At 38.0% G+C, this 27,167-nt stretch overlaps 1 protein-coding gene across 3 annotated transcripts in view; it reads left to right on the top strand.

Moving 5' to 3' along the window:
- RMDN3 (regulator of microtubule dynamics 3) overlaps positions 1-25,405 on the top strand; it is a 44,860-nt gene extending 19,455 nt beyond the window's left edge. For all 3 annotated transcript variants that reach the window (XM_026073139.1, XM_026073138.1, XM_026073137.1), the window contains exons 7-12: positions 10,454-10,529; positions 11,328-11,405; positions 13,658-13,756; positions 15,709-15,762; positions 16,978-17,058; positions 20,726-25,405. In XM_026073139.1, coding sequence (XP_025928924.1) covers positions 10,454-10,529; positions 11,328-11,405; positions 13,658-13,756; positions 15,709-15,762; positions 16,978-17,058; positions 20,726-20,779 — 442 coding nt within the window. In that variant the 3' untranslated portion in view covers positions 20,780-25,405. The remainder of the gene's footprint in view (positions 1-10,453; positions 10,530-11,327; positions 11,406-13,657; positions 13,757-15,708; positions 15,763-16,977; positions 17,059-20,725) is intronic.
- Positions 25,406-27,167: the final 1,762 nt, after the last annotated feature.

Raw genomic sequence — 27,167 nt, 5'->3', positions numbered from 1 at the left:
GCATAAAGTTCGTATTGCTCTAACTACAATGATTGTGATATGGCAGTGCTACCATGACAATACTAATGAGTCAAACTACCRTGAGGTCTCCTGCAGTTGCGTAAATAAAACAGAGTTAGTTCCCAAACTATCATCCAGAACAGTCACAAGAATCCTAACAAGAGCTGTTGGCGTAGCTTTGCTCCCAGTTGCCATATCACTTCAGCCAAAATAACATATTCTATTACCTTTTCCACCAAGTTATGGAACTGTGTGATAGAGGAAACCTGCTTCAAGATAAAAAGATTCAGAGGACGTCTATGGGAATTTGAGAAATGAGGTTTCTTTTTCACTTCCCAGTGTACATGCATATGTACATACCTACATACATGTTTTTTCAATTAACAAAATGCTGCTGTAGGACTTAAGTCACTAAAATTGTTCTGCTTTAATTGTATGATGCAGTAGCCTGCTGTGCCCTCTAGTGTGAGTGCATTTTATGTTAAAATAAATGTTTAGTTATATGTTTGTGTGTACATACACTTAGGTTATATATGTATATACTTGGGTGGGGCAATGCCTTATATGTATTTAAAATAAATATACCAGTCTCCAGTATGGAGATACATAATTTAATTATTGTGTCTTGAGGAAAAAAAAAATCACACATACAAGTGAAATTAGCTTACTAGTTAAAAAAAAAAAAAGGCACAAACAGGCTTATGGCTTAGGAAAGTGTATGTTCATATGTCTTTCTTAAGTAATATATTAGTTAACTTATTTAACATGATGCAGTTTTAAAACTTGATAAGAGGAATTAACATGCACAAAACAGCTGTGAGATTAGTTGCTCACAAAAGCTGATGGCCAACAACTAAAATAAGTGTTTAAATCATCTCAGCATCATGTTCGAGCAGTTAAAAATTTATTTAGATAAGCATTGGTGGGCTGTTTAGTCTTTGCACCTAAAGCTTAGGGTAGAACGTGACAAACGGTTTTTCGTTTGAAATCAGAGGAGAATTATACTCCTAAGGGGAATATGAAGTACCTCTCTCTTGAGAACTGTATGCAGATCTATCCTCACCTCTAAAAAGTAAAAATGCAGCATATTCAGAGATGTGCAACATGGAAGATCAAAAGTGTAGGGCAGTTCTTGTAAATGGAGTTACTGAATAAATTAAGACTTGTCAGACTGGAAGGAAGATAACTGAGAAGAATATAAGATATCTATGCATTGAGTGGCATGGAGAAGTGGGAGTGCTATTTTCCAAAGCAAGAACTAGACAGCATCAAATAAGGCTGTTAGGCATCATGCTCAAACCATCAAAAAATAAGATATGGGATATCTTGTTCAAAATCTGTCATCTTCTGACACCCATCATCCTAAATTAATCTTGCAGCATTTAACTGGAGAGAATAAGAATTGTCATCATAATTTCTTTAAGTTGTTTTGACTTGCTATAGCTACATTGCTTGAGTAGACTGAAAGAACTACAGGTCTAGACTAAAGGAAATCTCGCATCATCTTGTGTTGGAGGAGGGTGGCCAGGGAAAGAAAGCCATATTCCTTTCATTTGTGTGTTTTATATATATATATGTATATGTATATATATTATACTTCAAATTAGATTGTTGCTAAAGCATGGAATTTGCTTGGGTCTACAGATAACTGCTCCTATTATGGTGTTTTCATCTCTGATCTAACTACCCAGGTGCAGCTCTGTTGCTTCAGTGATGCTTTTTCTTGCTTCTCTGCTGATGCCTTGGTAAAAGCACTAATCCATTTTGGTGGATGAGCAGAAAGTTGGGGTTTTTTTCTTTTTCTTTTTTTTTTTTTTTTTTTTTTTTTTGTTTATCTCAAGGATTAGAACAAGTATAATTGCCACTAGTGAAATTCCCACCACTGGGGATAAAGTACGTGACTGCCAGTTACGAAGCTGGTTCCAGAAAAAACATTTCAGATAAGATCAGCACCGGTAGATTGTCCGGGCCCTTAAGGAATTTAGCTGTGAGCCAAAACTTATGCCGTGTTTCTGATTGTTTCCACTTCTCCAAATGCCCATACCCCTGCATGCATACCTTACCTGAAATAACCGTCTGGGTTTCTTCAGTTAGTGTTGAGGCAGGTTGATAGAGTAGTTTGAGGAAAGTTTTATGACGAGATAAAACTGTGTTGATGACTGTCAGCCTGGAAGCCGAGGTCTTATACTGCGCAACGACTGCCAAACACCCAGAATTTACTTGTAAAGAAAAATGTATCTTTTGGTTAGAATAGAAGAAATGCAGGTATTTTCTTTAAATTAGGAGTTACAGAATTGCCACAATGTTATTTTAACTTTTTCCATTTTATATGAAGTTTTTTCATAGTTCATTTTAACTTTATGAGATATTCTGTGCCAGAAGATTTTTGATAACCCTTGGTAACCTTTTATGCCTCCCTTTCTGGAGAAGTGAACAGGAAAGCTCTGGATGTCAGTGTTCAGTAGGAAGTCCAATATAAGGAATAGACTTCAACTATGCTGTTTCCGGTTGCAATTTTTGTAAACGGGCAGCAAATCTGAAATTCATTGACGTCTTCCCAGTTCTAGGCTGAGTATAATCCTTTACTTCAAAGCAGCACCCTCGCTGTGGGATTTGAGCTGTCATTCTCTGCAGCCTTCATCTTGTGATACAGCTGTACACTCTATTCTGGCAGCAGGAGGCAGTCAGAGCAAATAGATACCATCTCTAAAATGTCTAGTTTACAAGAGGGAAGACCCATCGACCTGAGGGGATAGGTCTTTTTGTATTCCATTTCTCACCCCTCGCTTGGCTGATTCATTTTCCTGCCTTTAGCAATCCCCGCTGTGCCGAGAGGAGCACGTGAACTTCCACTAAGTTGGCACCGCTCCTATTCTAAGTCTTGTTTTACCTGACCAGTGCAGCAGCTAGAGAAGGAAAGAAAGAATATGCTCTTAACTGGAGCCAACTGTGAATGTCACCACTAATTGCTAGCTATTTAAATTTTTTTGTTTAACCAGTCCCAAGAACTGGAAGTGCTGTCTCAAGAGTTTTAGAATTTACAATTGGTCATACTGAGTAATGGAACATTTTTGTAAGGTTTCTATGCTTTCTAATGCCTGGCTTCAGGACAAACATGAGCAGCTGAAAGCCCTTTTATTTAAAGGCCCATTGGATTTCAAGGGGGATTTGTAAGATAGTCTTTTCACTACCAGTGTGTTATTGTTCCATACTAGATGATGATTTTCAGTTTTATATAATTAGTCTTGACTGATAGCATTCTGAGTATCATGATTTCTCATATAGACCTTGGGCTTCCCTTCTAAATTTTGTAATCTCTGATCCTATTAGTGTTGCTGGGTAGTTTGGGAGTTTGGTTTTCTGAGGGGGGGGGCAGGGAAGCATTGGGGGATTTTGTGTTCTATTTTTTGATTTTTGGGGGGGGGGGGGTTTTGTTTGTTTGTTTTTGAGGAAATACCTATGGCTCAGACCCAAGGTGTGCAAAGTGTATTCCCTTTACTTCCCTTATCTAAGGCTAGAAATCTTGCCTCCACAGTATTCCCAAACTAATCTACCTGGAAAATGTCAGGGGTGAGGAGAAGAATAATTGTAAAGAAATAAAATTTGCATTTCCAAATAACTGTGTATTCTAGTTAAGTCTCGGAGGTCCTGTTCCGTTCAGTTAGATTAAAAAATATATATATCAGTGACCAGTTCAGAGACCTGTAACCATCTGACATGAAATGCAAGAACTCTGACAGTTTACAGTACTGTTATTTGATGGTTTTAGAATATTAAGGGAAGACTAATACATTCAGTTGAAAACCTGGGGGAAAATTTCTACTTGATGGTGATACAGTAGTATAGTAAATATTCAGGAGAATTTTCAGCTGTGGAACTAAGAACAACTGTCTATTGTGAAGGTTGAAAACTTGCCAAGACTCAGGTGGAGGGCAGAATGGAGGGGACAGCAAACATGGATGTGGGTAACAAGTAGTATAACCAAGGAAAAGAATTTCTTAAGAAGAAAAATGAATCAGACTTGAACCGCTTCATAGTAGCTGGATGGATTTCCCCCCTCCCCTTCCACCAAGAGCAGCAAAAATCTGTGGGATTAGGACTGTGTGATATATCTGTGGCTGTTATGGCATACTCCATAATCAAATGTATGACTCATACTGCAGCTTTTGGAGTACTTGGGAAGGGCCAGTGGTTGTACCGCAGATGTGTAGCACAACACAGGGAGCAGTAGTGGTTAGGAAGCTCCTAGAGATGGGGTTGAGGGTTAAGACAGTCATGCCAATGTTCTCTGCCATATTCCTGGCTTTGTGCAGGAGCACGCAGAGGCGCAGCCTCAACAGTGTTGGAGAAGAGGGCAGAGGAGAGAAGGGCTTAGCTCTATTACGCTTTGGGGAAATTTTTGGAATAAACGGAGTTTATAAGGAGTGATGGACTCTAACCAACATGGAATCAAACATTTGACACTAGAAGTTTTAAAAGATTATGGAGGAGCTTTTATACTGAAGATGGGGAGGAGCTGAGAGATGTGGAAAAGCACAGAACTCTGGAGTATGTGTTTCCTAGAGAGGAGGTTAGAATTTTTTTTAAGACTGAAAGGACAGAACTAAAAAAGTTGAGGTAGTAAGTAGTGCTGAACAGTCCTAAGAAATAATCTTATTTAGGCAGTAAAACCCAGATGTTTGCTGTGTTCATTTTAATACCAGAATACAAGTTCTATTGATATGGCAGAATTGTTGTTCCAGTGGAGGAGTGTTGCGTGGTAAAGAAAGCTGAGACTAAACAAGGTAAATAAGTTAACCATATCAACAGATTAACAGAGAATCCCCCAGAATTTAATTTCCATGCTGAAATAGAATATACATAATATTAGTTGGCTAGGATAGTAACACACAKGCTAAAGAAAATTACAGAGCTCAGGAGAGCAGAAATCCACAATGGTGTCAAGAGACCATTTCTCTTCCTGCTCTCCCCCAAGACTCAATATGTGGCATGTTGGAATGTAATGCAGAAACTGTTTTTTTGTTTTTTTTAATGCATCGTAAATGATACAATATGATGATGATAAAGTTCTGAAGCATTGTAAGAGGAAACAAGTCTTGAATTGGTATTGAGCAATGAATGGGATGTGGTCCAAAGTGTTATGACAGCAGAATCACGTTATAGTTGTTATCATAACGTACTGAGACTGAACATCCGTGTCGGAGCATGGAAAAAATTTCGGTAAGTAATGCTAACTTCAAAAGAAACTTAATAAGAATGAGGAAGCTTGAAGAGCCATAGGAATAAAGTGCCTGAAAACTATTCAAAGCTTGTGTAAATGCTGTATTTTAGAGGTTCAGAGTAAATATATGCTACTCATTTAAAAAATTAAAATTGAAGGGGGATTCTGAGAGCTTGTTAAAGAAATTAAAATCACTACTAAAATGTTTCAAAGGCATCAGAAACAGGACTGCTATCATGGATTTAGGAATGATCCAGCTAGATGTATTTCATTTACCTAGTGCATTGTCTGAAAAAGTAGTTATAGGCTTTTGTTGTATTAAGTTGCAGGGATGGTATCGAGTGAATCTTGCACATAATCTCATAACTTAAAGTATTTATGAAGTGTTCTGCAAGTATGCCTTAAGATAGACTGCAATATTTAAATACATGCTTCCTATGGAAATGTTTGTGACTTTGGGCAGTAGCCAATTTTCAGAATTTAGTAAATGAAATGTTTTTTAAAGAGTGGTGGGAAGAATCCTGACAAATGTCCCTATACACAAGCTTGATTTTGTTACAGTTTAAGAGCAGATTTAGGTATTTTTGTAAGTGAGAGCAAGGATGAAGCCATTGTTTATCAATTCAGTTTTCGATGCAATCTGTTAGTGTGAAAATACCCACAGAAATTCCAATCTCCATGGAAAACTGAGACAGTAATAGTAAATTACAGTATTGTTCTATTCCAGAATGTGATCTGTACTGATTTAAATTTCTAGCAGTTGTGCCATCATCTTCCACGACCCCTTTTAAATTAGGCCATACATGTCGATTCACTAAATGGGCATAAATGTTGATTCTTTCAGGCCTGAAACCGGGCTTTTTGTTTCCCATATCATACTAGCAAGGCTCTTGATGAGGTCTTACCCTTTTGTGAGAAGCGGTATGACCAGTAGTGAATACAGCAAAGTAAGATGGTGTTATTCAGAGTAAACCAACATTTATTATTCAACTGGCCTGCAGCCCATAGACTTCCTACGCTCGTACGGCAAAGCCAAACCTTGACGTGCAGCTCATCTGTACTAGGAAGTCAGTGCAGAATACTAGGTTGTAAAACTGGAATACAGAAGCTATCCCGCATGAATGTTTTTGGCCTTTAATGAGGGATATCTTTTTGTTGTGCAACTTGTTCACTTCCAGTTGGAGTGCACGGCTGTTAAGTATATCCAAAAGGGGAATTAATGTAGAGTAGCTGATGCTTTGTGAATTTGCACCCCGAGGTCCTGAGTTCTCTGTACAGACAAGCCTTGAAGAGTACTATGGCTTTCCTACGTGACAAGTATTCAGATTAATTTTTTCCTTGGATCTTGTCTCCCCTTCTTTTGAGCATAGAAAAGTTAAGGCCTGAGTGCTTTTTTCCAAGCTCTTTATGACCAACTGCTCATTAATTTCATGTTAAGTCATTGGGACTTCTGTTATCTCTCCCAAGGTATTGCTTCTCTGAATTATTTACTTGATTTTAAAGGTGTTTTTCCTTTCTAGCTTTCATCTGACTCTGGTAACTGAAAATCGAGTTATGACTAGGATTTTTTTTCTCTTTGTCTGTGTATGATAAAAACCTCTCTCTTGATCTATACCACTCTCACTACCAATGCTACTTGAATAGCATTCAGCAATTTTACAGGCTAACATTGATATTTTCAGTTTACAGATCAGACTGATTGAATACAAATATGATCTAGCCCATTAATTTGTGACATTAAAAAAATAAAATCACTTGACTGAATACATGTGAAGCAAATTTTTATTCCAATAAAATGATAGGACTTTCATGTCTTCATGCTGTTGTCAGTGGTTTGACATTCATATTTGATTTGTGTTTGGCAATATAAAATGCACTCTTTCACTTTATCAATATGCTGGAAAATAGCTGATTCTAACCATTTATTTCCCCTTCTCTTCCTCCCATTTTCCTGATCATTTCTTTTTAATTTAACATTTGTCCTATGCACAAAGGAACATCAGCAGACTTTCTGTTAGTGAGTCTTTGAAACAGTAAGAGATAAGAAGTGTGCTTTGGTCAGCAAGGCACCCTAATTATGAAGTTGGAGGTGCTGGACTGGGAAGAGCTGTATATTTTGTGTTCAGAGGCCAAATGTCCTGCTCAAATGGGCGTCAGCCAGAGTGCAGCCTTGAAAATGAAGTTTCTTCAAAGCTGCCAGTACTGAGCTCTGGGATTTGAGCAGGAAGAACAGACAGTCTCTCATCTGGTAGTATCTGTACTCTTGTTCTACAGAGTTCATTTTCTAATAAACAGAGAAATCCTTATTGAGCTGAGATTSCAGTGGGAACTTGTGGTTTGATCAAGGTCTGCAGCTTAATGAATCGTTCTGGTTAATAATTAATCAAGCAAATAGCATAATACAAGGTTTCAGTAATTTGCTTAGATATCTATCTGAACAGCATTTCAGAGGTTACGTAATGTTTACAGAAGAAGAAAGTCCCCTTTCCTAACTCATTATTTCTAGTCCATCCTATTATTGTTAGTTAATCTTCCTGCAACTCAATAGTGCCTCTCATGAAATTCATCCCAAGGCATTTCGCAAAATGAATGGGATTAAATAGCTCAAATATTGAAGAGCAAGCCAAGTTAAACAAGTAGAAGAGATAAAAGCAGACACCGTGTTGGTATGGCAAACAGAATGAGGGAGGGAATTCAGGATCTGAAGACCTCGACAGCCAGAAAGCTCAGGACTGCAGGATCTTGCCTGGAAGAACAACAGACAGGCCAGTGGCTGAGACCAGCAGATCTGGTTTGAGTTACTGTCTTTTACCCTGGGACAACAATGAAAAAACTGTTCAGGAATCTCATACTGTATTTTTCTTTTTTGTTTGTTTGTTTTATGTCACGAAAATATCATAGGACCACTGTTTACTACTTAACATTTCACAGAGCTGTTAAAAAATATATATAAAGTGTCTGATATGATAATAATCTTAACAGCTGAATGTTKCCCCAGTTGATACTTGTATGGCTGTTGTAGCCGTAAGCATGTTGTATGGAGGGATCAGATTGAGCTAGTTTAGTGTGCCATTGGATCTATCATTTGTTTGAAGGAAGTTGTGAGACTTTCTTGGGGGAGGACAGGTAATATAAAGGGAGGCTATTCATAATTTTAGCTTCTATTTTAAAAAGGAATGTTGTTTCCAGGATTTACATTTTGTAGTGGGACCTTAAACCTGGTCTAAATGTATTTAATGCCTGCCCACATATTCAGGAGTCTAAACAATATGATAATAGGAGCCATATTCTGACAATTTACTGTGCAATAGCCGGGGCTACAGACCACATGGTTTATTTTGTAAGAATATTTTATCTTGTGACCTTAGAAAATAGCCCCTTTATACTTGTCTTGTATTTGTAAATCTCAGTCATGTTCTGCTTAGGTATATTTAGCATAGGCTGATGTTTGTTGTGAAATGAACTTGGGAAGAGCATAAAAACAATTATTTGATCATCTGCGAGTGATAGATCATGGCAGTGCAGATATGAGTTTTTTCAATTTGGGGAAAGGGATCTATGCAATTAAGGCATTGATCTGTTAATATTTTTCCATTGTTGTGAGAATAAGAATTCAAGAATTGAACCGAAGTTTTTCAAAAGAAAATTAACATCTTTTAGAAAAAAAAAACAATGATAAAACAGTAAATATTCAGGAAACAAAACTAGACCTTGTAAAGGAACCTTTGTGTAGTATATTACCTGCTGTAGGAGGTAAAAGATAAGGTGAAATGTGCAGTCTTTCTCTCTACTCATTCTGCTGGTATCCCTACAATAGTCTGCCTTGCTAACCTAGTAGCAACRTCACTGCTGTGCTCTGGGTTTACTATTGCAGGAGAGAGTTTGAGAAAGAAAACTTTCCGTATTGTAACTTACACCTTGAGAAGTCAGTTTGGGCATTTTGAAAGGCAGGACTAATAAGGTGTGAAATGCTTTGTGTGTGGTTTGTGTGGGGTTTTTTTGTTGTTGTTTTTTTTAACGCTATCAAAAAAAATTTCTGAATAATTTTCCTGAAACGCCTTGCTGAACATCTGTTCTAGTTAACCATCACCAAGGAAGCTTTGGGATACCACATGACAAGATGAGCTAGGGAATCCATCAACACAGCCGTGTGTTAGAGCTATGAATGTTGTAAAAGAAATGTCAAGGAAGTTTTACTTGGATCTTTTTCCTTTTTATCTTTATTCTGTGAAACAGTGAGGCTTCTGTACTCCTGCTGTTCATTTGTTAGGTAAAGCTGATGGGTGGACATCTTTTTGAGCCACCRACCAATTTCAGATAAAAGTGGTAGAAGCCTCTTGCATTCTGTCAGCTCTCGTGTAAGTGGGCTGGGTGGAGTACAAAGACCAAATTAGCTCAGCCAAAATGTTGCTTTGTGTATTCCATTCAGCAGCTGTGCATTTGCACAGCTCTTCAGTTTCATTTTTTTCTTGGGAAGCAATGCAGCCCTGCTGCAGGGTCAGAGGGGGTTAGAATTGCTGTGATGCAGGGAGGTGAGATGAGTGTAAATCCACAGGTAATTAAGCTTCATTATGTTCACTGCTCATGACATAACTAGTTTTACTAGGTACTGTACTTCTCTTGTGGTCTCTTACTAGACAAAACTAAAATGGTTTGACTTGCAGCACTGAAAAAAATTATTATTTTGTTTCCCAAGTTTGGCAGTTTGGGGCTGCGTGATATAGGTAGGTTTTACCGATATTTTCCCTCAAAGTAGACATTCAGTGTGCTATAGATTTGGTATTGTGAGTGGGTGATTGTTGGGCATCTTATAGTTAATTAGAGCTTTTAGTAGTTACGGCTCTCACTGCAGTAGAATTTACTCTTCAGTGCTCTGTGTTTTGACACAGTTTCATTGTTGAGTTAAAAAAAATCAGAGTAGAAGTATGCTGTGCTGTTCCTGTTTTATATAGAAATAAGGCTTTCTAGTGTTCAATGCGCTCAACTTTCATGTCAGGTCAAACCACTGCTTTTTGACTTGCTGATCTCCTTCGAGCTAATACCTTTTTGTGTGCTGAATTTTTCCTGTGTATGTCTTTCCTGTAAAAGATGTATGATAGTGCCTGTTTTCCCCAGTAGGTTATGAAACTTATATGCCCTTTGATATCTTCAGAAGGAAGATACCTACAGAATGTGAAATGTGTTTTTTGAAACTGTTCACTGTATGTGATTTCTTAAAAATGTGTCTTATAGGTATGCTATTCTTTGTGGACAGTTATCAGAACATGAGAGCATTCAGAAGCGCATTCAAGTTGGGTATGTTTTTAAGGTGAGTAACAAAGGACATGCTGTTCTTGTGTGAGTGTTTAACAATGTTTATAGCAGTAAGCTAGGAAAATAGGTTTAAGCTCTCATTAGAGAAGTGATAGATCTTAAAGGGAGAGAATGCTTGGTGGGTGATGTGGGCTGGGGAAGGTGATTCCCAGTGATGCGGTCAGCATCTGTGATGGGGTTGACTGGGTCTGGCTGTGCGCTCGTGCATACTATAATCTCAGAAAAAGAGGAGGAATAAAGTTCTTGCAAATAAAATATATGTATACCCATGGGAAAACTGAGAACTTTAAACATGACATTACCATGTGGTAATTAGATACTGCACCAGCTTTTTCTCAGTAATTGCCTGCGAGTGTGCTTGTACCCTTTAGTAAATGCAAAGTAGTTAATCTTTCACAGAGTGCTTAGCTGCCTCAAATTCCTTTATTTACGTTTCATCCTCAACAAGGATATTATAGGATGAGAGGATGCACCTGAAACAGTTACTACAGAACAGGCCATGTATAATTATTACCTGGCTCTAAAAAGGTAGTAGAGTAAAATGAAGGGCAGCTTCATTTTTTGTGTGTAGTAATTCTTGTTTCTAAGGCTGATAATGCTGGTTTTCTATGATCGCTGAAACCACTTTAAGAAATTTCTAATCTCTTCATAGCTGTGATTTTATTGATCACTGGCATTTAAATTGTGGACTTTCTCCTTCCTTTCCTCCTTCCACATAAGTTCATCTGTTCTTGTGGACTTTATGTTTGCTTATAACAAGTATGTAATGTATGTTGGTGGTGATTTTCCATAGGAACACATTGATAAAGCAATTTCACTGAAACCGGATGATCCGAAGTCTTACTATCTTTTGGGCAGGTGGTGTTACCAGGTAAAATAGTTCATTACTCTTTTCTTACTGTTTTCTTCCTTGGAATTTGATGTTTGGATGAAAGATATGCGGATTTAAACCACCAGCCATAAGCCTTGAGCAAGTTCTGTGCAGTTGCTGAATTCAGATATTGCATCAAAAAGTATGGGTAGAATTGTGTGGAAATGTCTTAGTGGCTTGAAGAAAGAGCTTAAAAGTTACATTTGTGTGGGGTCTGGAAACTCTTCATTTCAGTCCTGAAACAATGCCAAGAAGAGCACCCCGCTGATGATATGAATGCTGTAAGTATATTGCATTCAGAAACCTCGAATACTGTAAAGGCTAATGTTCACTGTTCCGAAGGTATGTCTCATTCAGAATCTCTCTCATCTTTCCATCTAAGGTGTTTTTTTAACTGTAATTGAGAAGCCTTAGGCAGTCCATCTCCTTATTGTCCTCCTGCTGAACCTAAAATTAATACCTTCATACTGTTTTACCACTTGAAGTCCTAGGTTGGTAGAGGATTTTAATGAGAATTTATGTGAGCTCAGGTCCCACAATAGTAAGAGAGAATACTATGGAAATGCTTAGTTGATAATCAGGACAAATGCTTGCTGAGTGTGTTTTCCATGTGTTGCTCTGTACTAATGATCAAAAGCTAGAAAGTAGAGAAAGGTTTGTGGTACTGAAACCCTGCTGAAGCTTTTTAAAGCTCTGACATGAAGAATGCTTTTTCTTATTGGCAAGGTCATTTGCTCTTGCTGTTGTAATACTTCTGTCCTTGAATCAACAAAAGGCTTTTAAAGTACTTGCTGTACCTCACTTGAACAGATTAAAAGTTACTGTTTTTTTGGGTTTTTTTTTTTGCTGTTTCACTTATTTTCACCATTCTGCTCCTCCTCTTCTCCTTTTTTTTGTCTCTTTCCCAGATGGCAGCAGTTTGCTAAAAGTATTATTTCTGAACTGCCAAAAAGTGAAGTTCTAGGGGGTTTGGGTCTCCTGACTTAGCTTTTTAGTCATTGCAGGGAGCTAGGGAGGTGGAACGGCAAAGAATGGTACAGGAAAAGCACTAGCTGCACACTAGCTCATGCTTTTTACTGTTTCCCATGCTTTACTCAGTAAAAACAGACTACCTTCAATCCTTTAAGCACATATGGATGTGATCAAGGATATATCAGGGCTGGCGAGAGCTTCTGCATAAACCATATCTGTATAATCCTTTGCATGTGTTTCCTCTGCCCTTGCTACATAAAGTATTGGAGGTATTGGAAGAAGTGTGCCAGCTGCTCTATAATTCTTGGCATTCTTGACAAGGAAAAGCTTGGAGTCAAATACCATAAATCAGATTTAGTGCCTATAAAAAGAAATAAGAGTTTGCAGTAACTATCTACTTTTCAGTTTATACAATTTGAAAGTGCTTTGCTGCTGTCAAAAATGAAGTCACATTGCAGAGATTGTGGCTGAGATAATTGACACAGATAATTACTAGCTGATCCAGTGGAAGCTGCTGGCTCCTTATTCTATTGTTGACTTGCTGCTCAGCCTTACTACTCTTATAGCTGCAGAAGCTATAAAACTAAGGCAGATATTTGTAGAAATATGTTAGTACTCCTGGTGTTCTGCATATTGTGAGAGTTATACAGTACTAAGTGAAGAAGGTATTATCAGAAGTTACAATTGTATGCTTCCCTTCCTCCATTGTAATCTCAGAGTTTTTTTATTAGAAGCTGGGAGCAGGACAGTAAGATTTCATGGAATGGTTATAATAGCTACCTACTCAAAGTATGAATGTGTGTTGGTGGGAAGACTGTCTCTTTTGAGGGATCTTTGGTGAGGACAAGTTCTTACGCAGGATTTAATCTGGGAGACAGGACGACTGCATGTGTGGATTTGCTCTGATGCATAGGTCAGAACTGCCAGGAACTGGTATGATTGCAATAAGGTGGGTTTGGATTTTAGACCATCCACACTGTTGCCCTGCAGCAATATCCAGTTGTAAAGACAAATCTTATTTGGAGCATTCTGCATGTGGCTGCTGATGTGTGCAAAATGTGACTTGTAGTATAAGCTAGGGACAAGAACAAGCAAATTGGGTTTAATTCTGTAGCTGCACTTGTATACTTGATCAGAATCTGCTAACACTATCGTGATTTTTTGGCTTTCTCCGAGGTCCATGAGACAGCTACATAAAACTGGATAGTTCATTGTCTTTGTATCCTTTTGCATATGCTTTATGTGTGTGGTAGGTTTGATAGTTTCATCTTTTTTTGCAGGTTTCCCATCTGGGATGGCTTGAAAAAAAGACTGCTGCTGCTTTGTTTGAAGCCCCTCCTACAGCCACTGTACAAGATGCACTGCAAAATTTTTTAAGGGTACTGAAATCTGATAAGCAAGGGAATCACTCAGCTGACAAATATGATCACAAATGTGGAATTTGAGTACCTATGTTCTATGTAAATGCAACAGTCTCCAAATGTCCCATGATACATCTCCATTGACTAGAATCTGAAGAGGAAAAGCTGGCGAAAGCAAAAATTTTGGAGCCTATGTTTTAGAATAGGCTGACAGAAAAAAGCGTTCTGAAGACCACAGAGTTAGATCCAAAGTGCTCAGAGGATTTTGTCTTTCCATTTAAAAACTGCAAAAAGGAATGGTACAGTGCTTAATATGCATATGGTCTAGACTCCTTTCTTGGTCTGTAAGAGCTGTTTGAACTCATCCATGGCAAAACTGGCAGAGATATTCCTAACATTCTCCCTTTTATATTTCTCTCGGAGTATTTTATAAGAAGGCTGTCTTATTAGGTCCAGCTTCTCAATTGGAACTTTTGAACCTGACTTCTTTAAGCTTTCAGGGACACATTTCTTATGTACTTCTACACAGTATTTCCTAAAACGCAGGAATCCTAATTCTACCCTCTAGATGGCTACCCCCCCCCCATCCAGTTGATGAAAATGTATTTAAGACACGGCCTGAGTCACATTTGTGAGCATATAGCTCTTGCTTGTTGCTAGGGTCTGCACAATATGAATGAGTTAAACAGGTGGTCTTTGGCTGTATTTGTGAGAACTACTCTTGAGTACCTCTAATGAAGTGTTACAGAAATAAATTACCCTGTCACTTTATAAATTGTAGATTGGGCCAACAGTTCTTCTAAGTATCAGAGAATATCACACTATTCTCAGTTGCTTATAATTTGCCAAAAATGTAATTGAGATGAAAGCTTGTGATAGGTGTCTGCCTGAGGCTATATCCTTTTGAAAATTTTTGCCAAAATGATTAAATTGTTTCAGAGTAGGTTTGAGGCAGTGTTCCATTTCTGTCCATTGGAATTAAAAAAAAAAAAAAAAAAACTTGTCATTTTTGTTGACACTGTGATTTGTGGCACTCTGATTTGAAACAGGAACTTGAATTTTTCTGAGGTTTAGCTTTGGTCAAATATGGAGAGAATTTTAAAAGGATGCAAAAGCATCCCTCTGGAAGATAATTATACCCTTGAAAAGTGCAGTTCCCATATGCTCAGCAGAGTCAATCTCAGGTTTTGGCCACAGTCAGTGTGCTTCAGAGGAATAGAGGTCTTCCTGAAAATTGCAGCTCTGGGGTGGTCACAGGCTGAACTAGGTCTAAGTCCAGAAAACAGCACTCAAGACAGGGACATTGTCTCTCTTGTGTTCTTAGTGCTTCTCCTGAGGGGCCCAGGCATCTTGACAGAGGACGTTTAATTTGAATGCAGATGGAATAAGGTCAAGCCAAGGGTTGATAGTAGTAACATATTGGAAGAAAGGTGCTTGGAGAGTGATGCCTGGAACTGAAATGAAGGAGAGAAAGCAGAAGGGCATTAGTGATTAGAAACTGGGAACTAGTAAGTGGGAAGTGGAAAATAGAAGATTTGGGAAAGATTCCTGAGCTTTGGCACCAGTATGTTCAGGAGAAGGCAAAATGGATGAGACTGGTCTGGCAAGGATATATACACACATGCTGGAGGAAGTAGTGAAGGTTGCACAGGCGGTCATGGTTCTGAGTTTCTCTTAGCTTCTGAATGCTTGATTTCACAACCTTGGCAGCCTGTTATGAATGTTGCTCAGGGAATCACAGGCACTTTATGAGAATCTGAGGACTTTACTAACCAAGTCAGGCTCACCTATGTAAAATTCTTAAACTGATTTGTATATTTAAATTGGGGTCTGCTGATCTAATTTAACTATTTTTTTTCTAAAGAGATACAACAAACTTAATATAGGCATTAAATGTTTAAACTGTCCTTTGTATATCCTCACGTCTGCTTTTCTCTGCCCTGTCCCACCCTCCTCTCTGTTCTTTGTAGGTTGAGGAGTTGAGCCCAGGATTTTCCAAAGCAGGAAGAGTATATATTGCCAAGGTAACCACTAACCTCTCTTGCTAGACTTGTTGCTTGATTTAGTTCAGTCATATGCTTCTAGGATAAGAAATATTTGTATTAAAATTTTATATATACAAAACATTTTACATGTGTGTAGCACTTCTCATCTAAATATCTTAAATTATTTTATTCAGAAGCAACATTTTGTAAGTTAACAACATGCCTATTTTAAAAAAGGGCAAATCATCTAGTGCAGATGTATTAAAAACCACTTTTGGGGAGGATTTTGCCTTTAAGTAATCCTGTGGAGCATCCTTCTTGGTTTTTAAAAGGTAAAATTCTCTATAAAGTGTCAACGGTGACTTCTAAACAACAGGTTAGAGGTTTAATCCCACCACCACCTTGAATTTCTAAGGTGTGTCCTGGAAGAGGGTCATGGGAAAAAGTAAAGTATGCTGTATGTTTCTATTTTGCCAGCACAGATGGCAGTCTTAAGAGGTGATTAAATTAACAGTGACTGGGCTGGTCTGAAGCTGGAGCTCTGAAGATCTTTGTCTTTGCATTGAGGGAATATATAATATTTTTATGGTAATTACAAGCATGATTAACTTTTACTGCTGATCTTTTTTTTAGCAACCATTTCCTGTTAACATGCTTATTTCACAGTCCCACGATGCCTCCATAACTCACTAGGCACCAAAAACCATAGGACTTTCCTATACCAGAAGGATGACTGTTTCTGTACTGTTGGAGGAGAGTTCAAGCCAAAAAAAGAATGTTTCTCACCTATTGTGAAACCTGAGACCTGTAAATATGATACTGTGCTTGCAATTGGACCTCATTTTCAAAGGCCTAGGGAAGAAAAGAGCATCATTAAAATGATGTGCTGACTGTATTGAGGTTTCACGATGAAAATGATACAAGGAATAATGACCGTATAAGTGGAAATAGAAATGGACTGGGGAAATGGTGAAAAGCAGAGGGAGACCTTAAAATGCCCCACTGAAAAAGCAACCTCCTCTCCCCAAAGAAAACCGAAAAAAAGGAAATCTAGTATTCCATGATATGATAGTGTTTATAACGCTTTGTGAATGAAAGATACTGCAGGAAATGTCAGAAGCCTGAAACTGTGTAGTATGAATGCTTAAAAAGTAGAAGTAGCCCTTTTTATCAATTGCTAGGTGCCTTCTATAATTGCTCAGTTACTTTTTCCTGCCTGCTGTCTCTTCTCACATTGTTGTTTTTTCTTTACAGTGCTATAGGGACCTGGGGAATAACTCTGCAGCTCTTCTCTGGATGAATCTTGCTTCAGAGCTGCCAGTTAATACAAAAGAGGTAGCAGTCACTGCTGTTTATTTTCCTGACACTGGAATATGATTATTTACCAAGAAAATAAACTAAAATTAATTTTATGTTGTATGCATTTGACCCATCACATCAAATGAGATTATGTAAAATCTTCCATGTATGTGCTAAAGTGACAAAAATAATCATGGGGAAATTTTGGAAATCCCAATCAGATAATTTAACGTTGAGGGTTTCCCTGGATATCTGATTGTGAATGTGGGTTCCCTAGGCCATTCAACACAGTATGATCAATTTGAATTAAAATAATGTGTTAACTAGTAAAAATAAGCTGAATGATAGTCACTTTAAGACCTTATCAAACTACTTCAGATACCCTGAATTAGGTTTAAACAATTTAAAGATGTAGACTTCTCCCTACCCCAGTCTTTCAGTGGTTCTTATTTGTCACTTGGAGTTGAAGCTAAAAGTTCCTGTATGTACTTCCTCTCTGCTCTTGGAAAATGGAAAGAGAATTCCCTTACAAGTTTACAAGTTAGCCAAATTATATTCTTGGGTGTTACGAGTCTGTTTCAACAAAAGTAGAATGGGTCCAGAAATTTAAGGTATTTCTTTTGAAAAAAGTGCAGTAACCACAGGTTGGTGGTGAGCTGCTTTTGGTTTCAGAGATAAAGTAGTTTTTTAAGAGAAGTTCCAGTCTGCAAGCCCAGGCTTTATTGGAATTTGTTCCTTAGCATGGACTCTTTTCCTTCCTTCGGACCTACTGTCAGAATGCCTAAAGCCAGCCAGCAAAATAATGAAAAATATTAAGTAGTTGAGAGTATGTCCAATATGGATGGATAACTTAGCAGCTATAGCAAACAAAAAGGTGGAAAGAAAGTTGGCCAAAAGCATAATGAAATACAGTTTAGTCATTTTATGTAAGATGTTATTTACTAGCTTTATGAAATTTAGAAAATGTTTTCTCTCAAACATAGTAAGACATATTTTTCCCTTTCTGCATGGTTGTTTCCCCTGTTTAAAGTGGCACTACACTTTCTGGTGTGATGACTTTACCTAGTTCATAAGCTTAAATGACCTCATCTATCCTCTATGCGACTTTGCCAGTATTTCAAATTCAACTTGGAATCCAAAGGCAAGTCATGGGCTCTTTGTCTTATATTAGCATGATAGCTGATCAGAAAATTTCCAAGAAAAAATAACTTTATGGAAATATGGGGAGTCTGAACTTCTGTTATATTAAAATTCCCCTGGTGTCCTTGCCAGTATAAGCTGTTGGAAAGCTCTGCTTTTCAAGTCTTTGGGCCTAGAGCACTCCGTGATGTGATCTGCTCTACTTTAGGATCCCAGACTCCTTGCTGTCACACCCATATTGGATCCCGATATTACAATAGGAAGCCTGAAAGCCTTGAAATAGTCATGGAGCACTGCTGTGAATTTGGAAATGATGACTTGAGCTGAGGCTCAAAATTTAAATTCCTAATTTTGCAGAGTGGAAGRTGAAGAATACCTGAAATGGGCTTCCATGCCTCACAGACAGCTTGCTGTTAGTCTGTCCTGGCATCAGGGATCCCAGGGCTTCCGGATTCATAAATCAGTTGTCCTGTGAGTGACATGGCTGAGAATGCAAGTTAACTGAGGCTACAGTAGTCTTTAGGATTTTCTCAACAGAGGCAGCAGTGTTGCCTGTCCTGGCAGCTGGCAGATAAATTTGATGTGATTCTAAACTATGTCACTGTTTCTCATTGCTGAATGGCCACGATGAAGCCAACTTACTGCTGCTGTTCAGAATAGACAGTGATGAAAATGTGTAAAGAGTCATGTTGCTTTTACTCATCAGCTCCTGGAATTTCCAAGAAACATACCTCACTGGTGACAGAGGCTTGATGGTGGGGTGGTTTATCTGGGTTTCATATCAACCATTCTAGACATGTAGACAGACCCAGACTGAATTCCTTCAAACCAGATAGACTCTAACAGGGCTTAGAAGTCCAGCATAACACCATGCAAGTACTCTGGTGCTTCTAGGGTCAGGTTGTAGACACATTTGAATGCCCTGCACAAATTCAGCAGGTCTAATTAGCTGCAACTCATAAATTGGCATTTCTGCAAAACCACTGAGCACTTGCAGTACGCTGCACGGTGTGCTGGTTTGGGGGAAGGTTTATTAGGTCAGGCACTGTTGTGTGTAGCCAGCTTAATTCAGTTGGGTGCGCTTAAGCTATGTGGTTGTCTTAGGGCTGGAGTGCTGTGTTACTTGTTCTAATTACCTGCGTGGCTTTGGAGGAGCAGCCTGGATCTAACTGTGCTGGTGCCAAGTCAGCTTCTCAGCTCCTCTAGGCTGGAACTGATTGTCTGGATGTTTCTGCTGTGTGCTGCTCACCATCTGTGGGGTTTTTGTTTGTTTTTTACCTAGGATATTCCAGCTCTTCCATTACTTTTACAAGGTTATGGAGAATAGACTGTATTGTGTTTCAGAAAGTGCTGTGTGACAGTATTTCCCAACTGGGAGTTCTTTTTTGCACTTTATATTTCCTGTTAAGCAAAAACTGTATAGAAGGTGCTATCAAATTACTGCTGGTTAGAAACTGATTAAAAACATGGCAGCTTTTGGTTTTAATCAGATGCTCTTTGCATTATCATGAAAAATGCAAGTGAAGTAATGTAAACAGGTCCTCCAGAATTTACTCCTTCATCCTTAGTCTGACAGAATAAACATTTTGGATGTAAGGCAGCATTATAAATATATGCAGCATTTTCCTGATACTCAGTTTTTAAAGCCATAATTAGTCTTTGTGTTGCTACACTGAAAGTATTGTGCTGAGATTCAAACCACAAGCATGCAAGTCTTGGCCAACCATCTGGCAGYGTGCTGACTTGCCTGTGCTACCACCTGCAGGGCACTACCCAGTACTACATAAATTACTTGGGTACTGTATGCTGCCAAATCTAGGGAAGCCAAGGTATCAAGCAGAAGAATTCCATCCTTCCAGAAGGAAATATCCTAGCTCTACCAAATGAGTAGCTTCCTCACTAGAGACTGATTAGAAAATGCTCTAGACAGAGTTAGAATGGTATATCTGTTAAATAGGAACAGGACCCTTTTCCAAAAGAACAAGGAGTACCTGTATTGGAGGCATATGAACTTAATCAGAAAAGCACTGAGATTTTCAGGAAACCGGGAGAAAGCTAGGGGCAGAAAAGCCATGAATTCTCAATTCTCTCTTCTCATCTGAAATTAAAAGAAAAATGGGAGTTTAGTAAGGAAGCCAATACTTAAGTGGCTTTAACGGCTTAAGTTTTTGCAAACATTAGTTCTCTTCATCTCAAAGAGGCAATCTAACAACTTCCATCATATAGAGAAGCAAGAAAGAAGGAACTTCTCCAGCGTAAGAAAGTCAGTGAGAGAGCAAAGGATAGAATTTTGCTACCCTAATTCTCCGTTCTTTTCTCAAAAGGAAACATAAGAAAATCTCTCTTTAATACTTGGGAAAACTTAAATAGATGTCAAAGACAGTCATGTTCAGAATGTACAATAATGTTCAGTAACATACAGAAAAAGAACCATTGGGAAGAGATGGGGGTTGGAAGAGGTATTTAAAACCTGTTATGGGGTTGCAGAAGAAAAGGGAAATTGAGTTTTCTTTTCTAATTAAGTTAGGCTGCATATTTATCAGTTCTTTTATTGCATTTCCAGGATGCAGAAAGCAAGAGAGAACTTGAAGAGATGCAGTTAATCTGGGAAGAATAAGTGTTTAAGAGCTCGTTCCATTTGATACTACACAGACAGTAAAATTCCAGTTAAAGAGATTTCATGATCCTGACAAAGTTGATTGCACTTCATGGATAAGCCACAAGAGTTTACAAGAAAAACACATGGCAGTCTCATCAGCAGTTCCAGGAAAAGATCTTGCTGGGATTTAATCAGATAAAAATTTTGATCGTCTGTTTCCCTCCTTTACTGAACTGGATATTTTTGATTTAAAAATTAGATCAGCTAATTGTGTTCATTAGCTTCTGGTTATCTCCTACATGATTCTGACTTTCACATTCACTTAATGTAAACTTCTCAAAAAAATTTATTGCACAAATTCTGCATATGTAACAAACTGTCACAACGATGCCATCTGGGAAATGCAATTGTTTTTTACAGGACAAACTGAACTTCAGGTCTACTTGCTGGTGAGCTCAACTGATTCCTGAGGGAGCCTTCAGCTGAGATTTTTTTTCTGATTAACTATTTTGACTTTTCCTTAAAATACTATATTAATGTAATCAGTTGAAATAACAGATTATGTGTCACTTGCATAGATGTTTCAGTGAGATGAAGTTTAGAGCCATTCTGATCAGTGGTCTATCTACCACTGTTTTTTATCAGTCTGATGCACTGAAGGCAGTGGGATGTTCTTACTTCCCTCAGCATACTTACTCAGATGGGCAGGGACACTATGATACTAGATAAAGGTAACTACAAAAAAAAGACTACAATGCCTTAGAAAAGTGAGTTGTCAGGCCTTTCTTCCTTGCTGTGAAAATATTGATGATATTGAAAACACTCTTCTGTTTTTCATTTCCAAGTATGCCTAACTGCCTATTGGTTTTCCACTGAGCAGAAACCAGCACTGCTCAGTGTAGTGAGTTACTGTCAAGGGATCAATGAGATCATCTTTGCAATATGAAATCTGTTTTTAAGAGAAACATTAATTTCATTGGAGAAATGAGTAATACGATTTTAAATTTTAGGACTTCCTCCCGGTGATGTTACTCTTTTCATTCAAATGAGAGCAAAAGCTTTGTGTGTTCCTCTGAACTATGCTGCTATGGTTTAGATATAATAGCTTAGTTTGAAAAGCAGTTATTTATCTGTGACACATTTGCTACAGGAAAAGGAATATTCTGTGATAGAACTGACAGTTCAATGAAATGTTCTTCCACTGGTTCTTGCTGACTAACACAATGACACTGGAAAAAATAAAGCTGACAACTGACTTGTTCTGTCAGGTTCTAGATACGAAAAACAAAAGGTAAACTGTGCTGTACACTGAAAAAAATGTTGAAGCAAAAACTGTTTGGTGACTTCCCCAAGAATCTAGCAAGGCTTTCCTTATAGCCTTTTAAATTTCAGCTGGCAGGCAACTGGATGCTTATTTTTTAAGATTTGTTGCGTTTTGCAGTATTGTATCATGTTTAATTTTGCTATAAAGTGTGATTGCAAGAGTGAAACATTCTCAATTGCCTTTTAAGTTGGTTATATGTATGTATTAAGATGATAGTTCTTTTACTTCATGCAAATAAAATTGAAGGGGAAATGCGTAGCAAAATCAAGCTCAAAAACTTCTCATTTTCTAGATTTGGCACTTTTTAGTTCGGTTTTTGTCCAAACTAATCCCTTTAAAATTTTGAGGCTGAACTGTCTTGTGAGATCCAAGCAAATGCAGAATTAGTTTTATGTGCTTGAAACTATAAAAATTGATACCTTAAATGAAGCGCTGAATTCTAAGAGACCCAACTTGGTCACTAATTTTTTTTTGTGCAAAGCTCTCCTCCTGATCAGCAGACACTAGATTTTCATTGCAGGACTCTCTAATACTTAATGTATGCTCTTCTCTTCAGTTCATTCAGTGGAATGATCAGGCTGTCTTTTTTGCTTCATATGAGCACATTATATGAATCTGTCCTGTTTTGAATATTTCCCAGTGGATGACCATATGGGTCTTCTAAACACCCAGTCTTTAATATTTGCACAAAGTTTTAATTTTTTTTCTTTTTGGTTGCTTAAACCAATCTGTGAAATCCAGATTCTCAACACTGATTTCCAAAAGACGATGTTCAGCTACTTGATCCTTTCACGGAAGGTCTGCAGGTGTTTTTCTGGGGTGAACTAATAACAGCTCACAAAACAAAGCAGTTGCTGAATGAGGGGTACTTGTGGTACCCCTAAAAGTAGCAGGGCACCCAGGTACCCTTACCTACCAGCAAGTTCTAGAGTGCTATTAATAAATCATGTTTGTTATTGTGAAATCATGTTTGTTATTGTGTGTTGTTTAAACATTGCTTTCTTCTAAAAGTAAATGGTTTCAGCATATGTAATAGGAAGAGTTGGGAAAAAGAAACATTTATAATACCAAGAGTTGGTAGCTTTGCTTATCTGCAAACAAGTGCAAGCCTTCAGCTGTTCTTTAACTTGTCAAAACATTAAACTGTTTTGAGGAGTCTTTCAATTATGTATTTTTTTGGAAGTAGTTTTCTCTCTGTTTCCAAAGGCATATATTTTAGTTTGACTTTCAGATATTTTATTTGATGTCTACTTCAAAACAACTAAAATCCGAGACTGTAAATCAGTGTAGATGAAGTAGGCTTGAGAAGAGTTGCTGGTTTGTTCTTCCTTTTGCTTACTGCTTTGGATTTTGTACTGGGTTAGTCTTGAATTTTCCACGTGGATGGATCCCATCCCGTTGGTTAGGATGATGGCACTACTCCCATTACCTTTAAAAGGGGTAGGAATGAGGAGAGAATATTTTTAATCAATTACTTGCCAAGGTGACTTATCAGTCTGAAGCACCTCTCTAAACAAGCAACCACTGGTAAAAGTTCACAAGAAGAATGCTTTGGGTTACAGGCTAAGCAAAGCATGTTCTGAAATTGGACCAAAATCCTGGTTTATTTCTGACAGACAATTAAGTAATTTTCTTCATGGGGAGAGAAAATATTTGGTGAAAACATCTCAAAAGATGTATGTAAGGCATATTGGACTGTGACTAGAATCCTTTCTATCTTTGAATAAAAGTAGCTGCTTCTGTAGGGGATAGGGCGATAGAAAATTTGTGTTATTCTTCTCAGTTGGTGTTACTACTTAGATTACTTTACAAGGGCATATTCTTTTAACTCTCATTTATTCTTCTATCTCTGTCCTGTGAATACTTAAAGGTTTATACACATTTGATTGCCTGCTTCACTTTCTATTTTTTTTTTTAAATAGACTTCAGTTTGGGGTTAGAAGAATAGGGTCTGACATTCCACTCGTCTTTGTCCTTTGTTTGCGTGTTCTTGTCCCTTCCTTAGGGTATCTGAAGTTTTGAGGTCTGCTATTCTCGTGTTCGTACAGGAAAGACTTCCTCTGGAGGCACAGCATCTGCCTAAATAGCTGGGGTGGAGATTTGCATTTTACAGATATTTTTCTGGTCTGATGTATCTGCTGGGACCTAATTAATGCATCTCTAAGGACCTGATGAAAGGAGATGACAAAACTTGCAGACCCTTTCAAGTATAGATAAAAGCTATATTTTGCTGTTTTTATTCTGGTCTCCAGGAAGTTACAACATAATGATCAAATGAACCTTTTTAGTTTTTTCTTTTCCTTGCTTGCTATGAATAAGAAGAATGTGATTAATAAACATAATTCTGATAGTATAGCTTTCAGGTTGCTGTGAGGGTAAGGCAAGGCTGTGTAACTAAACATTTTCTGATCAACAATGCTTGGTGGGTTGTGGGGGGGGGTTTGTTTCTTTTGGGGTTTTTTTTGTTTTTTTGTTTTCAGCAGTAGAATTTGAAGCCTCCTCTTGTTAGGCTCTTGGTGTGCAGCCTTTTAATGCATGTTAAGAAGGCTGGCAACAAGGGAAGCCACTCCTGTCACAAGGGGAATGCACTTTAATAGCTTTCAACAACACAGAAATCAAGACTTCTTTTTACATTTGCATATACTTTACTGACCAGTCCCGGAGTACAATGTGAATATCATAAAGATGCGTGCACTGTATACATTCAAGGACCACAAGAAGTTATAAATTTGTATAGTACAATTTTGGTAGAAAGACTCTGCCCTGCTTACTTTAGAAGCCATTCTTCAACTCTTATCACAGGATGAGAGATGATAGTTTTCTGGAACTAGTCTTGTCTTATTTTTAAAACATACCTACCTGTGGTTAATTTACTATGTTAAAGAATAATTGAAGCTGCCTAACTAATTTATCCTCACTGTGCTGTTCTGTTTAAAATAAAGTATTTATGATCTAAGGAGAGAGTGGGCCTGTTTAAAGTTACTTGTGTTGATATCTTGCTCTTTATGTCAATGCATATGTAGGTGAGGAAATCCAACCACCAGGAGAAAATCTGTCTGCAATGTCATTGTATTTGTATGCATGTATGGTATGACAAATACAATAGGAAATTATGGGGAAATAACATATGACAATATTGTTTATATAGCAGTGTTTTGTATATAATAATGTGGGTTACGCCTGTAGCAGATTTTGTATGTAAATATGTTGACTAGTACTTACATTTTTTAAAGGCACCAAAGTAATACAACCACACTCAGTGGTAAATGATGTACTGCAAGGGAAGTTGTTTTTAAATAAATACGTATAATCAGTTGTGACCAGGTGTGAGTATTGTGTTCTGCCTTCATTATCCAAAAGGCCATATTTGTCTTCCCCAGACAGAAGAGACAGCAAGGGAAATTCTCACCCAGAAGACAGCCTTCCAAGCTTTAGTAAGTACYCCTTTGACAGCTTCATCTTTTTAGGATGTGGAGTTAGGGCTGTATGTAGCATTCAACTTGTTTGTAATCTCTTTCCTTTTATTTCCTTCTTGAGGTGAAATTCTAGTGAGCAGACATAGGGCTAGCAGTTGAGCATGGTTAAACCATGATAGCTGTCTTGGAGAGAAGAGACTGGCCAGCCTGGGTGCCAGTTGCACTGGATCACCCTATAGAGAATTGTGATTTGTCAAGCAACAGGAACTGTAACTCCTCTGCTTTGGAGAGAGGAAGAGGACCCTGGAAGCAGAAAATGTGGCTGTATAGGATGAGCCTTATTGCACAGACAGTTTGGTTTAGCCCCAAGGAAGGTGTGACCTACTGAGGAAACTGAGTCAGGAAAGAATGTGAGTTACCTATCCTTATCCTGTCTTATTGTTTAGCATAGATCTGATTTTCTCTTGGACTATCAGATGGTTTTGACTGGTGAAGGACTTTTAAATGTAACATTTTGTAAAGCTTGAGTGYTAAGAGCATAGTGATCAAGTGAATGACAGTTTAGAGCATGTACAAGATAGTAAGTTTGAGAAAGTGTTCTTCAGCAACTTAGACATCTTAGAGAAAAGAGAGGACATGACTATTGGCCCTGTGGCTTAGTACAGTATAGCCTATTCAGAGAAAGTGATTTAAAAGCAGACAAGTTCAGTAATGTAGCTGGTTTCCAATAAAAAGAACATACCAGAGCTGTGACCATCTATCTGATGTGCTGGGAAAGTTCTTACTCAGTATTGGAATAGAAATGTCAACATCACTTTCTACTAAGAAATGGGACAGTCGCCATTCTCACTCCCACCCAGGCTTTGAGATTTCTGCTAAATCAAGATTTCTTTGGTTCAATGACACGTGTGGTTTCCTGATGTGCCTTGGAAATTCCCTAGCAAAAACTGACCTGATCAGATCCTGCTCAGTTGGAGAGAGAACCTGAAGTAGGAGGATTGCATGCAATATGTGCATTCTCATGTTTTTACAGTGATTGTTGCTGCTATGTGACTAACTTTTCCCTTAGGCTGATATGAGTGAGCAGTCACTGTTTTATTCTGAGTTGCTATAGCATAAGCCTGTTTCAAAGTCTCCTGAATATTACAATAAACTGTTTTTTCTTCCAGCTGAAAACACTGATAGAACTAAAATGTACGTAAGTTGACTTTGCTTACGTTGTCCTTTATTCAAAGCACATTCTAAAATCAGAGAAAAAGCTGACCTTAGGGAAACGCTTTCACCATGGGCGGAAAATGATGCCAAAATTGGGGGAAGAAAGAGAGGAGGGAACAAGTCTGACAAAATCACTGTTTGCCCTGACTTAGGAATTAGTTTCAGGTTTTGCACATATAGGCAAACATTGCAGCATCAGTTTGACATGAAAACATGACCTTAATGGCTTATGTAGCTAGAGATTTAGTTCTCTTAATAAGATGTATTTAATTTTTTGCTTCCCAAAAATTAAAAATTGGAGTGGCTCAAGACCCTGAAGGAGGATGAGATAATACAGGATCCTTCTCTGTTTAGGGAGAGTTCTCATCATTAAAATGTGTACCACAGCGAAAGCCGGTTTCTTACTTACTGGGCTCACGTCAAATTGACTGTGAAAAGTTGCATGCCTTTT

Source organism: Apteryx rowi, unplaced genomic scaffold, assembly GCF_003343035.1.
Source record: "Apteryx rowi isolate R43461 unplaced genomic scaffold, aptRow1 scaffold_363, whole genome shotgun sequence".
Classification (NCBI taxonomy): Eukaryota; Metazoa; Chordata; class Aves; order Apterygiformes; family Apterygidae; genus Apteryx; species Apteryx rowi.
The sequence above is the reverse complement of the archived record's forward strand: the minus strand, read 5'-3'. Positions and strand labels throughout refer to the sequence as shown.